Genomic DNA, 15,015 nt, shown 5'->3' with positions numbered 1-15,015 from the left:
AACACTTTGCTGCCTCCCTGCTGTGAAAGGTTGTATTAAATGCACTGCTGATGTGGCAGATTTAATTATTTGGTTTTTAAAAAACAAAAGTCTCTTCTTCTTCATAGGCCTTACCCTAAAGGTGAAGAGAGAAAGAAGGCCTGTTTGAGTGCCTTGTCTGAGGTGAAAGTGCAGCCTGGTAAGAAGCCTGCATTGTTAACATTTGAACATTGCTGGTAGTGTTGTCACAAAGTAGTAGGCCATCTTTTGAGCTCTGCAGAAGAATGCATCTTCTGGCTGGATGTTAGGTAAAATAAATTTAAGAAATGGAAACGGAGAGAAAGAGAAATATGTTGGTGGCCATGGTGGAAATCCATTGAGTTGTAGTTTGTGTCAGGTGGGTAGCCCTGTTGAAAACAGTACCAAGGCAGTATTGAAAGCAGCAAAGATACAAAGACATTACTATGGACATTATTTCACTATAATGGTTGGTGATAAGAGCTGTTAGAAGCCTTCCTGAATGTTTGGATACCTTAGTGGTGAATTAGACTGTGAAAGGACCACTGGAAATTGAAGTTTGATAAAGATTGTTCTCGAAATGAACGGCAAAACTCGAGAAGTTCGTCCCGTTCTGTACATCTTGTCGACACTCTGGTGTCTGGATGATGTCCACCTGTTGAAATACAAGAATTATAAACAACATAGAAATTGGATTTCAGCATTAATTTCTTTGTGTGATTTTATGCAGCATTTCACTTTGTATTGATGTTTTGTGTATTGCTGTGCCCTTAGTTTCTGTTCTGCACTTTCCCTTTTTGACATATTTTATATGTCTTTAGTTTGTTGGGGGATTTTTTCAGTAGACTACTTATGGTGACCCTCTAGGGTTTTCAAGGCAAGAGATGTTCCAAGGTGGTCTGCCGTTTCCAGGCTCTGCATAGCAACCCTAGTTTTCCTTGGTGGTCTCCCGTGCAAGTACTAACCAGGGCTGACCCTGCTTAGCTTCCAAGATCTCACAAACCCCACTCTGCCACGGAAGCTCACTGGGTGACCTTGGGCCAAGCACACACTCTCGGCCTAACCTGCCTCACAGGGTTGTTGTGAAGATAAACTGAAGGAGAGGAGAATGGAGTAAGCCATTTTTGGTCTCCGTTTGGGGAGAAAGGCAGGCTAAATAAAAATAAATGAAGTAAATAAGTGAATACCTACCACATGTCTGACATCCAGCGAACCTGTCAATCAGCCAACCAGAGTTCTTTCAAAAACTTGCAGGCAAGAATCTGCATGTGGTAGTTACATTCCATCAGAGTCTAATTCCAGGGCTGATTTTTGTAAAACTATCATGAGCCATGACTTGTTGGGCATTTTGTCCCTATGCTAGCTTGGCAATTCCATACGCTTTACCAAACAACTCTCTCCCTCTCAAATAGGTTGTTATTTGCCAAGCAATCCTGAAGCCATCGTTTTGGATATTGACTACAAGTCAGGAACGCCTATGCAGAGGTAGGATGCTCTCAGTTCACTTCCAGTAAAAATGTGGGTGTTTTAATATAATATAATATAATATAATATAACTATAAAGGAGGATTATATAAATTCACTGAGAACAGCTCCATCAGTGTTCAGAGGCAACATATCTCTGAATAGCATTGTTTGGGGGCAGCAGAGGAGGCTTTGGCCTTTGTGTTCCTGCAGTGGAGCTGCGGTGGCTCAAGTGGTTAAGACGCTGAACTGCAGGCTGTGGAAGGTTGGTAGTTCAGCGGTTCGAGATCCGAGTGTGCCGCATGACGGCATGAGCTTAAGAACATAAGAACATAAGAGACGCCAATGTTGGATCAGGCCAAAGGCCCATCCAGTCCAACACTCTGTGTCACACAGTGGCCAGAAAAACCAGTGCCATCAGGAGGTCCAGCAGTGGGGCCAGGACATTAGAAGCCCTCCCACTGTTGACCCCCCCCCAAGCACCAAGCTTCAGTCCCTAGTTCCAGCTCCTGCCAACCTAGCAGTTCGAAAGCAACAAATTGCAAGTACATAAATAGGTACCACTTCAGTGGGAAGGTAACAGTGTTTCGTGCGCCTTGGTGTTTAGTCATGCCGGCCACATGACCACGGAAATGTCTTCGGACAGCGCTGGCTGTTCGGCTTTGAAACGGAGATGAGCACCGCAACCCTAGATTCAACTGGCTTTCGAGCAAGGGAACCTTTACCTTTACTTTAGTGCGCCTTCTGAGATATCTGGTTAGCCACTGGTTACTGGACAAGATGGACCTTTTTGGCCTGATCCAGCAAGTCTCTTTTAATGTTCACGTAGATAGATTCTGGTGGGTAGCCATGTTGGTCTGGAGCAATAGAACAAAGTTTCAGTCCAGAGGCACCTCTAAGACCAATGAAGTTTAATTCTGGGTATAAGCTTTCATGTCCATGCACCGTGGACATGAAAGCTTATACCCAGAATTAAACTTCATTGGTCTTAGAGGTGCCTCTGGACTGAAACTTTGTTCTTTAACATTCATGTGTAAACTGTGCTTTATCGATTACTTCAAATACTCTTTTTGTCCTTCCAGTGCTGCAAAAGCACCGTACTTGGCCAAGTTTAAGGTAAAGAGGTGTGGAGTCAGTGAACTTGAAAAAGAAGGTTAGTCCAGTATCTCTCTGTTGATGCTATTCATTAAAATTCCCCATTTTCAACTGAATTTCCTGGGATTTCCCCCTCTCTGTTGTTGGACATCATTGCTAGCAAGCCAAGCTGCCCTGCAAGGAATAATATGAGTTCTGTTTCTTTTTGTAAATATATTTACTGAACTCTTTGAGCATAATTGAGGAACAAAGAAGCTAACAAAAACCCAAGAGCAATATAAATTAATGCCAAAGAGGAAAAAGAGAGAAAAAATAATGGGGAGAATCTTTTCAAAACCAAAAATAATTTAAATAAAAATAATGGACAGTATGTGATACAACAATTCACAACTTTTATCAACGTAGTAAAATTAAGAATAGGTCTTAGTGAGACTGTTCTACAGTAGAATAGAGGGATTAGCATCATTCCCATGATGCTTGGGTCCCCATGGAGAAAGGTAAAGAAAGAAAGACAGACAGACTGTGGTTCCATGGTAGAACAAATCCTTGGCATGCAGAAGGTCCCAGGTTCATTTCCACAGCATCTCCTGCTAAACAGATCAGGTGGTAGGCAATGTTCCCTCTAAGCTATGGAGTCTTGTGAGCAAAAATTCTACTTTGTGAGCTACTGGCATTAAAGTTGTGAGCGAGCAATTTGGCTACTGCATAAATGAGCTTGCCCTGGAGCCATTCTTCTTGAACGAAGACAAAAATGTGTGAGCTGGAGGCTAAAAAACTGTGAGCTAGCTCACACTAACTCAGCTTAGAGGGAGCACTGGTGGTAGGCGACTTGTGAAAGACCTCTGCCAGTCTCAGTAGACGGTACTGACCTTGATTGGCCAGTGGTGTGATTCAGTATAAGGCAACTTCCTGTGTGTGTGTTCAGTGCCACTAGTTTAAAAGGAGTCTGGCTTCCCAATGTGTTTCTGTGCCCCACATGCTGCAATAAACACACAGTCTGAAGGGAGACATGTTCCTCTTTCATGCAGTAGGAACACCCCACAGAGCCATGACCCATCACAGCTCCCTGGTATGTGTGAACCCACACAAGGGTTTTAGGAAAGCATGTCATGCGTCTAGACTTCATCACAGTGAATAGCATTGTGCCCAAGCGGCCGCATATGAGAGAAGCAGTTTAAAGAAGCGATCACGTTTCAGTTTCCCAGCACATTGCAACAGACTGCAAAAATCTACGCTGTTTAAAAACCGGTGCTTCTCCTGTCAAGGGGACAGGGAAGAACTTAACTTGAGTGTGCTGCTCACCTTTGAGTGAAGGCAACAATTTTCCCCACCGAAGTTCTCAAAGCAAGACTGGTAGCTACAAACTTCAGCACAACTAATTAAATGCCATTATTTAGTGACAGTGGTGGTAGTCATCAGAATCAGCTTTAGTGGCCTCCAGTTTTTCACTGTACAGAAATATTAACTGAGGTTTGGTGCTTTCCCCTTTTTGTAGGACTCCGTTGTCGTTCTGACTCCATAGATGAAAGCGGAGAAGATGGTGTGGAAAGCAAGAAGATTTGCTGGCAGGCGGCTATTTTTAAAGTGGGCGACGACTGCAGACAGGTATGATAATAGGAGTCTCCCTTAGCAGTAATCGTAATGCATCGTTATAACACACTGGGGGAGGAAGCTTGCTGTGCTTCCACTTTTGCAGTTGTTCTTGCATTGATGCTGGGATGAATAAAATGAACTCATTTCTAAATTTGGCATGTCTACAAGTGGTTTATTCCTCTTATAATATTGGTCTTGGCAGAAACTGAGTTCCTTAATAGCAACCTTTGTAGTTGTTCTATTTAACATGTGTAAAGTGCATAAAACTTTATCCAGTTAATTTCTTAGCTTTTTCTGATTCTGATTTGTTGATCAATCTAAGGGTTAACTACATGTTGACAGTGGAGAGAAAGAAATCCTGTGTAATTAGAGGCATTCTATCTAGCCCCTGTTTAGCTTCCAATTTGTATCATTGCAAATCATTTGCATCATTAATCTAATTTGCATCATTGATTTTAATCCAACTAATTACCTCAGCTGTTCTGCCTGCACCCTGTTAGAGTGATCATTACATTAAAAAGATTGAGTCAAAGTAGACTGAATAAACAAAACAATTATGTTGACAATATTGCATAGCCATTGCAGTATTTTAAGTAGGGGGCAGGTATGTACACATGTGCATGCACGTGTACCTCTGTTCAGCTGCACATGTGTGTGATTCTTCTAACATGTGTCATTTATTGCTGAACAGGACATGCTGGCCTTGCAAATCATCGATCTTTTCAAGAACATATTTCAGCTGGTAGGACTGGATCTCTATGTGTGTCCCTACAGAGTAGTGGCCACAGCTCCAGGGGTGAGTATTTGCTGAGCAACTTCCTCAGGTAGTTGGTTAGAATTTCATGCATGTCTTCTGTGAGGTTGTGTGTGTTTTTTTTAAATCCCAGAGGCATGTAATCGAAACATTATTCTCAGAGAGCCAGTTTAGTGTAGAGGTTAGCAGCATGGTTTGATTCCCGGGTTTGAAGCCAGCTGGGTGACCTTGGGTCAGTCACAAGTTCTCTCAGAGCTGTTCTCTCAAGAGCAGTCCTTGAAAGAGCTCTGTCAGCCCCACCTACCTCACAGGGTGTCTGTCGTGGAGAGGGGAAGGGAAGGGAAAGGAGACTGTAGTCCACTCTGAGACTCCGAGTGAAGGGTGGCATATAAATCCAGTCTCCTCTTCTTCTTTTCTTCTTCAGGGTAGGGGTCCCCAGTGTGGTGGCAGTGAGCCATAGTGCCCCCTGACACCTTTTCTGGCACCCACCAAGGTTTTTTAGAAAGTGGGTCCTAGCAGGGCTTCTGATTGGCCACTGGAGATCTGATTCGCTGTACAAATTAAAATGACATCGTTTTAGCAGTAGCTGCCACCACAGTGTTGGTTTTACTCTCTCTCTTTCACTCCGTTTCCCCAGAGCACTCTGGACTTGGGCTTCCTGCAGCAGCCATTCTGTCATTGGCTCTGCCTCCCAGGGTGGCCATTTTGTGGTTGCACCCACCACCTTGTGTCAGAATTCCGTTGCTCTTTTTGCAGTAAGGCCCCTCACTTTTCTATATTGACACTTTACCTTCGTTGCATTCATGTCTCCCCTCAGTAAGAAGTTAAACTGAAAAGTGGGAAGTCTCCTATGCACAGTTTCAGAACACAAAAACACTTGGCCGAGATCCATATAACAGTAGATCTAGTTCCATGAGTCAAGGAGAACCTTTTTTCCTCCAGCTGTTGCCCATCTCTTGCCGCAAGGCAAGTAGCTTTTGAAACTGATACGGCTGAAGGATCAGCTGCAAAAGGACAAAAAAATGGAAAATTCCACTAGATTAGTCTGAGACCTTCAGGTGTGCCTAAGGTTGCAGTGATGTGCACTTTTCACTTTGCAAGGAATGCACACAGGATCAGACTGTAAATAGCTCTTTGTATCCCAGCAGTCATGCACAGCTGCTGTAGGTAATTGATGTGGGACTGTTATTATTATTAGCAGTTAATTCATTTGTCTCTTTTCTTCTTCAAGTGTGGTGTTATTGAGTGCATTCCTGATTGCACTTCCCGCGACCAGCTGGGTAGGCAGACTGACTTTGGGATGTATGACTACTTTACAAGACAATATGGAGATGAATCAAGCCTGGCATTCCAAAAGGTATGTCACCCAGATGTATGGCCAGACTTTGGCTATACAGTGTGGTTTTAATAATCCCCCCCTCCATTACGTGTCTGAAATCCATTGTTAATTTCAATGTCAAGAATCAATATGTTTGCTCAGGTTGTGCTGTATTGAGGAGGTGCTGTGGCTCAGTGGAAGAGCCTTTGTTGGGCATGCAGAAGGTCCCAGGTTCAATCCCTGGCATCTCCAGTTAAAAGAAAGGATGTCATTTGGAGGAGGGCAAGGAGGTGTCCCAGTTGGCAGCAGAGGATAGGACCCAAAGCAACGGGTTTAAATTACATATAGAAAGGTATCGGCTGGATATTAGGAAAAACTTTTTCACAGTCAGAGTGGTTCAAGGGTGGGTAGGTGGTAAGCTCCCCTTCACTGGCAGCTTTCAAGAAGAGGCTGGGCGAATATTCGTCAGAGATGCTTTAGGCTGGTCCCGCATTGGGCAGGGGGTTAGACTAGATGGTCTGTATGGCCCCTTCCAACTCTATGATTCTATGACCCAGCAGTTGATTCCACTGTCAAATGACTCTTAACATTAGGAAGTCTCTGTTAATGTTAAATGTTAAAGGGGTTTGTAAGCCGCTCTGAGACACCTTTGGGTAGTGAAGGGCGGGGTATAAATCCAATTTCTGCTTCTTCTTCTAAAAGGTAGAGTATCAGGCAGGCCTCCCAAGGCTAAGAGTTCCAAAGTCTGGGCACCACTGCTGGAGAAGGCTTTATTTTGAGTTCCCACCTGCTGCTCCACATTTCCTGCAGAGATACAGACAGTCTCTATGGTGATATCCTTTCCTTAAGAGAGATTCCAGTCGATGCTCCCTTTGGTATCCAAAGGAAGGGGCAGTTTATTAGCAATGTTGATTAGAGTTTTCTCCCACCCTTCCTTCAGGATTGGGCAATACACTAGAAGGAGAGACCAATTGTAACAGCGACCCTGTGTGATGGGCCAGGCTGAGAACTAAGCGAGTTCCATAGAGTCCCCTTGATCCTTCTAATCCAGGGGTGGCCAAACTTGCTTAATGTAAGAGCCACATAGAATAAACGTCAGATGCCTGAGAGCCGCAAGACATGAACAAATATTACACACGTGTTTTTATTGGAAAATATGCAAATTTGCTTTTCATTAACATTAAACAAAGACTGCCAAAAATAAAAAAGGGGTAAAAACAGATATTGACAATTATATTTATTTGTCCAATGATATTGATTTGTTTGCTAATGATATTGATTTGTCTAAGAGAGAGGTGGAAAGAGAGAAACAAAGAAAGCAAATAGATGGGGGAAGGAAGAAAGAGCAAAAAAGAGAAAAAGGTGGAAAGAAAGCAAATGGATGAGGGAGGGAGCAAGGAAGGGGGGGAGGGGGAGAGAGAGAGAAAAAGAAAGCAAATAGATGGGGAGCCTGCCGGGAGCCGCACAATATGTGTGAAAGAGGCGCATGTGGCTCCCGAGCCACAGTTTGGCCACCCCTGTTCTAATCCAACACTTACTTATAGATACCATTTCTTAGCGATTCATCCTGTATCAGAGAAGGGAGCATATGCTCGTCAGCTCTGACTGCTTACGGTTTGGGATGCCTGATTGTCTCCTTGCCTCCTTTGCTACTCCCGTCCCCCACCCCCCGCCCCGATTCCTCAGCAGCTTCCTTTAACCCCTGCTCTTTCTCTCCATCTAAAACTCTCGACAATGTCTCCTCTCTATAGGCTCGCTACAACTTCATCCGCAGCATGGCTGCCTATAGCCTTCTGTTGTTCCTGCTGCAGATTAAAGACAGGCACAACGGCAACATCATGCTGGACAAACACGGGCATCTCATTCATATTGGTTAGTTCCGTTGTTTCTGGGCCTTCTTGTATGTCGTATTTCTGACAGTGGTAGCCAAGAAGAGGTGCTCCCCAGACAGGTGACCACTGTTTCCCTCCCCCATCCATCTTTGGAGGACGTGGACCCTTCCTGACCGTCAGAGCGGTTCTGCAGTGGAACAGGCTTTTTCATGAGGTGGTGGGCTGTCCTTCTTTGGAGGTTTTTAAGCAGAGGCCAGATGGCCATCTGACAGCAATGCTGATTCTGTGGACTTAGGCAGATCATGAGAAGGGAGGGCAGGAAGGGTTGCAGTGTTCCCTCTAAGCTGAGTTAGTGTGCGCTAGCTCACAGTTTTTTAGCCTCCAGGTCACACATTTTTGTCTCGGCTCAGGAAGGATGGCTCCAGATCAAACTAATTTATGCAGCAGCCAAATCGCTCTCTCACAACTTTAATGCCAGTAGCTCACAAAGTAGAATTTTTGCTCACAAAACCCCACAGCTGAGAGGGAGCATTATGCATCAGTGCTTAGTTCTTGTGGCCCTTTCTTACACGGCCAGAGAAATGCTGATTGCCACTTTAGGGTCAGGAAGCAGTTTTTCTCCAGGTCAGCTGGACTGGGGATCCTGGAGGTTTTTTGTCATATTCTAGACGTGCCGCATGACGGAGTGAGCTCCCGTCTCTAGTTCCAGCTCCTGCCAACCTAGCAGTTCGAAAGCAAGACATTGCAAGTAGATAAATAGGTACCACTTCGGTGGGAAGGTAACAGCGTTCCGTGCACCTTGGTGTTTAGTCATGCCGGTCACATGACCACGGAAACGTCTTCGGACAGCGCTGGCTCTTCGGCTTTGGAACGGAGATGAGCACCGCAACCCTAGAGTCGAATTCGACTGGCTTTCGGGCAAGGGAACCTTTACCTTTACCTTTAGACATGAAACAGGGTCACTGGGTGTGTGGGAGGGGGATAAAATTTCCTGCATTGTGCAGGGGGTTGGACTGGATGACCCTGGAGAGGTCCCTTCCAACTCTGTGATTATGTAAATAAGAGATATCTGTGCTGTGTTTATAACCCTGTAGTCATGCAATATAATTACTCCTTTCTTTTTTCTTCCTCAAGACTGGTAGGCAAAAGTTCTGCCTGCCTTATTGCTAGCAAGGAGTGAGGATTCCCCCCCCCTTGCTCCTTGCTAGCAAGGAAAGAGTTAAATGTGGACACGTGCGCATATATACCCTGCTCCTGCAGCCTCCGGAGGCTGCTTTTCTTTAAAAAATAAAATCAGGGCATCAACACATGTTACTGCATGTAAAGCACATTTTGCTCCATAGAATCCTTTAGTACTTAGAGACGATAGCTCAAGAAATCTTGATAGAGGTTGGAGCACCTTTCCTATGAGGAAAGGCCGAAGAGGCTGAGACTTTCCAGTTTAGAAAAGAGATGACTAAGGGGGGGACATGAGAGAGGTTTATCAGATTATGCATGGGGTGGAGAGAGCTGATGAATGAACTTTTTCTTCCTCTTCCCAAAATACTAGAACTGGAGGGCATCCAGTGAAGGGGATGGGCAGTAGGTTCTGGACAGACAAAAAGGAAATACCACTTTACACAGAAAGTGATTAAAATGTGGAATTTGCTGCCGGAGGATATAGCGATGGCCACAGGAATAAACAGCTTTAAAAGGGGATTAGATATATTCACAGAGGATAGGTCTATCAGTGGCTACTAGCCATGGTGACTGTGCGGAACCTCCACATTCAGAGGCACTAGACCTCTGGATCCCAGTGCCAGGAAGCAACATCAGGGGAAGGCCTCGGCTTCGATGCTTTTTTTTTTTTGGACCTCGAGGAACTGGTTGGCCACCGTGTGAGACGGGATGCTGGACTAGACGGACCACTTTTCTGATCCAGCAGGGCTCTTTTTATGGTCTTACGTAACCTCCTTTCGTTTATTTGTGCACTATTCTTCTGTGCATACAGGATAATACCAAATCTCAGTCATTTTTTAAAAAAGATAACTACAATAATGTTTGAGATGTGACTGCAGCAGCTGTTTCTTAGTGACCAGAAACAAGCCACCATCAGTCAGTCTCTCTCTCTCTCTGTCTTTCCCTGTCTTTCTGGCACAGATTTCGGTTTCATGTTTGAGAGCTCGCCTGGTGGGAATCTGGGTTGGGAGCCAGACATCAAACTGACCGATGAGATGGTGATGATCATGGGAGGGAAAATGGAGGCAACACCGTTCAAGTGGTTCATGGAGATGTGTGTCAGGGGGTACCTTGCAGTCAGGTGAGGGTGCAACTACGGTTGGATTTGATCTTGAATTTCTACACCGGGAACCAACAACTATGTATTTTTGCCCTTCTGCAAATGTGTCTCTCTTTGATGCCTGGCCACTGAAATCAGCCATCTGGCTGTTCCCAAGTCACAGATATGCTTGCATACGTATTGCCAACATTCATCTTAAAAGCTATGTGGGTTAAAAGCAAACTATGAATCAGCATGGGCAGCGGGGCATATAGAGCACTGGAATTTCTTTACTTTCTTGGAGTTGAAAAAGGATTGCGTTTTGTGCATGCTAGCTCGGTTTCATTGCGTTATTTGGCAGTAAACCTGGGTTTGTCACCGAATAAATATACGTTCCACAGGAAACTTCGGCTAGTTATCCTCACTCATACTTTGCATTGTTAGGTACACTTTTTAAAAAAAAAAATATGTGGAGCAGCCTTCGGTTTTCAGAATGCAGCTTGCTAGCATCCTTCCCCTGTAGGCGGGTAACCAATTTCCAGTATTCCATTTCTGCACTTACAGTGTGTGTGTGTGTGTGTGTGTGTGTGTGTGTGTGTGTGTGTGTGTGTGTGTAATAGCGTGGGAGCTGCCAAGCTCGGAGGAGTGGAATTGCCTTTTTGTCGCAGTAATTTCGTTAGAGTGACAGATTGTGGACGGCAGCACAGCTTCATCAGCAAATGGAAGAGGATTACACTGTGTAGATTTAATTACCGTAATAAGGTGTGATCCATTCCCAGCTGAGTTCCTCCATTTTTATTCTCTCACTCTCATTGTCTTTGGTTGCTGGAGAAGTCTGAAAACTCTCTTCTCCTCCTCCTCCTCCTCCTCTTCCTCCTCCTCTTGCAGGCCTTACATGGATGCAGTGGTCTCCCTGGTCACATTGATGCTGGACACTGGACTGCCCTGTTTCCGAGGGCAGACAATCAAGCTGTTAAAGTAAGTCGCACATACTTTTTAATGGTGGTGTAGAAGCAGAATTGCTAGGTTTTTTTTAATTTAATTTTTAATTTTTATTATTATTACATTTTTATTTATTTTTTAAACCATGGTGTTTAAGACTGTCATTGCACTAGCAGAGGTCTCCCTTCTGGTTGCTGTTCAGAGGCCATGCTTGCTTAGCTGCGGTAATGTCCATGGCATCTGATGGCACCAAACAAGCTGCTGGTTCCTGAGACTGCTAGATGTTCACTAGAGGTCTTGCTGTGTTCTGTGAATGCATCCTTTCAATCTGAATATTCCCATTTCTGCTCAGAACAAAACTGCAGTTCTCTCTACCCTGCCTGCCCCCTCATTATAGTAAAATATTAACAAAACTTGAAAGAATTATTACTGTTAAATTGATGCCTCTTTCCCATCAGTTGTAGTATAATGGTATTTGAAACATAAATGACATAAAAATCATATAGTGCAAAAATGGCACAAAAAGTTGCATCCATGCAGATGCTTCATTCAGCCTTGGCTCTCTGGGTGGAATGGTGTTTTTTTGTAGAATCCACACAACATCACCCTATAGTTGTCTACTTTTCAGGATTTTCCTACTTTTCCTACCATCTTTCCTGAAAGATCACAGCCTAAACAGGTTTGAAGATCTTGCGGACAGGAGGGTTCTTGTTTCCAAATGCCCCTACCCACATTGGTGCCATTTTACTGCCATCGTCACCTCTCCCCTGCCACTTTCCTTGCTGTGCCACCAGTGGCCCTTAAGCCAGTAGTTAAATTGCTGTATCACCTTACAGCAGTGTAGGTAAAAAAGGTGAAACAAAATTGCTGATGATGGCATGTGAAAACAAAACTGGGCATATTAACACACATTTATCCAGCTCTGGTGTTTGCTACAAACCAAAGTTAGCAACAGCTAACCAGACTTTCACGGTACAAGATTTCTCTAGCTTAGTTGTAAAAATCTAAGTTGTTCTACTAACAGCTGCAATCTTTATCTGTTCTTCTGTCTCCCTTGAACAGGAACAGGTTCTGCGCCAACATGACTGACAGAGAAGCAGCTACCTTCATCATAAAAATAATTCAGAACTGCTTCCTCAGCAACAGGTTTGTTTCCTCCCGTCCATCAGCCTTTTCCTGTGTCATCATCCTCTAGCTTATAGGTAGCTAACCCGCAGCATGCATGCTACAGGTGGCACAGGTAGGAGAGGCTTCGTGGTATGCCTAGAGAAGTGCAGAGGAGCACGTGATCCTGGATGATGTTACAGAGCCAGGCTTATCCCTTCTGCGTGTCTTTATAGGCAGACATGAGCTGTACCAAGGTACAGGGGGCTTGCAGGTGTGTGCAGCGGTGTGCATTGAAATAGCACCATCTTCTATGTCATATGACAACCAAAGGCTTCTGGTTAATCGGGCCATCACTGAACAAAGTTGGCTTGCTTGAATAACCATATGCATTGTCATCTTAAAATGCCTGTCTTCAATGTGCCAGAGCAGAGTGTGCCTTGAAAGATAGCAGAAGTTTGTGATAATAGATCATAGGTGACCTGAGAGCACCTCCACACTACAAATTTTTAGCCGAGTGGAAAGAGATCCCTTGTTCTCCCTCTGAGTTGGAGGACATCCTGTGTGGGTGATTCCCATCCATCATTCAGGGAGGCAGGAAAAGAATCCTCAGAGGAGAATGACCCCTCACGGTGAGTACCAATGGTCGTTCTCACAGCTACAGTTCCCGGGGTCCCTTGGGTGGGAACCATGGCAGCTATATCCAGCATGAAGCTCGTTTAACTTCCTAATGTTTGTTTTTTAATTGCATTTATACTCCGCCTTTCCCCCAGCGAGGGGACCCAAAGTGGCTTACATCATTCTCCTCTTCTCCATTTTATCCTCACAACAACTTTGTGAGGTAAATTAGGCTGAGATTGTAAAATTTGTGACTGGCCCAAGGTCACCCAGCAAGCTTCCGTGGGGATTCGAACCTGGGTCTCTCAGATACTAGTCTGACACTGTTGAACACTGCACCACATTGGCTCTCCAATAGAGACACCTCATGGATTAGTTTCTGATGACTGTTATATGGGGTTTTTCAGGGTGCTAATGAACGAGGAACCTTGCCGAATGAATCTAGACAATATTTAAGAATAAAGTGAAGTGTTTTCTGGTTTTTAAAAAGTGCCGGCTGATCATAAGCCATAGCCGTCCACATGGACCTCATGTCAGAACACTTCTGCTTCCTGCACCATTGTTTGGTGCAGTGTCTAAACTGGGTGTTCCTAGACCCTGATTAAGAACATAAGAACATAAGAGACGCCAATGTTGGATCAGGCCACAGGCCCATCCAGTCGAACACTCTGTCACACAGTGGCCAAAAATACCAGGTGCCATCAGGAGGTCCACCAGTGGGGCCAGGACATTAGAAGCCCTCCCACTGTTGACCCCCCCCCCAAGCACCAAGACGACAGAGCATCAATTGCCCCAGACCCCTATCTATACCTTGTGGCTATTAGCCACTGATGGACCTCTGCTCCATATGCTTATCTAATTCCCTTTTGAAGCCGTCCATGCTTGTAGCCGCCACCACCTCCTATGGCAGTGAATTCCATGTGTTAATCCCTCTTTGGGTGAAGAAGTACTTCCTTTTATCCGTTCTAACCGGACCGCTCAGCAATTTCATGGAGTGCCCACGAGTTCTTGTATTGTGAGAAAGGGAGAAAAGTACCTCTTTCTCTACCTGCTCTTTCCCATGCATAATCTTATAAACCTCGATCATGTCACCCCTCAGTCGTTGTTTCTCCAAGCTAAAGAGCCCTAAGCGCTTTAACCTTTCCTCATAGGGGTTGGTGGTCATTCACCTCTAAAATACCTCTGTTCCAACTTTTTTCTTTTTTTAGGAGTAAGACCTATGATATGATCCAGTACTACCAGAATGATATCCCCTACTGAAGCAAGCGGGATTATCCTGAGGGGCGGAAGAAGGATGCCACATTCCCTTCTCTTGTGGTCCAATGTGAATTCTGACGTCACGCTTGTACGGCCTGCGGTCTCTCCTGCGTGTGCATGTGAACGTGGCTATCCCTCCCCTTTTCCTGGATCTTGCAACAATCAGCAGCCCTTAAGTAGTTCCTTTGGATCTTTTCCTGGGATGTGTCCGTGTTCCTGATCACATAGGAGTTTGCTGCAATCACAGTCTGAAATCTGGCTATGAATGTGTGTAAATCAGCAGGTGCCGATGAGTCGGAGGAGTGTGGTAATTGGTCGAGCTACGCAAGGGTAGTTCAGCCGTCGTTCAGGCGAGAGCTGTTAAAGTGCACCTTGTAGAATCCCTTGGAAATGAAGCGCTGGAGAGTTCCCAGTTCAGAGCAGCTAAGGAGTCTTTAAATTGCTCTGGTTACGCTGTAGAAATTGTTAACGATAATCGTCCATAGGTGGTGATGTTCCTGCATCGGTGTTAATATTGTATTTTGCACTTGTAAATGTTTCCCGCTCCACGGTCAGTATTTCGTACATATATGAAGAATGTATTTTTTTTTCCTTTTGTGTGTTTTAAAAAGAGAGAGAGCTCTACCTAAAATATATATTTAATCTAAAAAATTGAATTAAAAAGACCTTAAGATATAACATGTGTCTGTTGCAATTTTTTCCATTTGATACCAGTTTCTAGTCCTCAAATGAGGGATGTCTGGTGAGATCTTGGAAGGGTATGTTGGAGTGGAAGGGGCAGTTG

General features: G+C 44.6%; 1 protein-coding gene across 1 annotated transcript in view; it reads left to right on the top strand.

Annotated features, from left to right (window-relative positions):
* The window catches only part of PI4KA (phosphatidylinositol 4-kinase, catalytic, alpha), a 113,219-nt gene extending 98,423 nt beyond the window's left edge, over positions 1–14,796 (top strand). The window contains exons 45-55 of the mRNA XM_015409297.1: positions 108–178; positions 1,410–1,482; positions 2,544–2,614; positions 4,052–4,161; positions 4,841–4,945; positions 6,135–6,260; positions 7,973–8,093; positions 10,193–10,352; positions 11,199–11,288; positions 12,315–12,398; positions 14,183–14,796. Coding sequence (XP_015264783.1) covers positions 108–178; positions 1,410–1,482; positions 2,544–2,614; positions 4,052–4,161; positions 4,841–4,945; positions 6,135–6,260; positions 7,973–8,093; positions 10,193–10,352; positions 11,199–11,288; positions 12,315–12,398; positions 14,183–14,234 — 1,063 coding nt within the window. The 3' untranslated portion in view covers positions 14,235–14,796. The remainder of the gene's footprint in view (positions 1–107; positions 179–1,409; positions 1,483–2,543; positions 2,615–4,051; positions 4,162–4,840; positions 4,946–6,134; positions 6,261–7,972; positions 8,094–10,192; positions 10,353–11,198; positions 11,289–12,314; positions 12,399–14,182) is intronic.
* The last annotated feature ends 219 nt before the right edge of the window (positions 14,797–15,015 follow it).

The sequence above is a fragment of the Gekko japonicus genome, unplaced genomic scaffold (assembly GCF_001447785.1).
Source record: "Gekko japonicus isolate JY-2015 unplaced genomic scaffold, Gekko_japonicus_V1.1 scaffold508, whole genome shotgun sequence".
NCBI classification, from domain to species: domain Eukaryota; kingdom Metazoa; phylum Chordata; class Lepidosauria; order Squamata; family Gekkonidae; genus Gekko; species Gekko japonicus.
The sequence above is the reverse complement of the archived record's forward strand: the minus strand, read 5'-3'. Positions and strand labels throughout refer to the sequence as shown.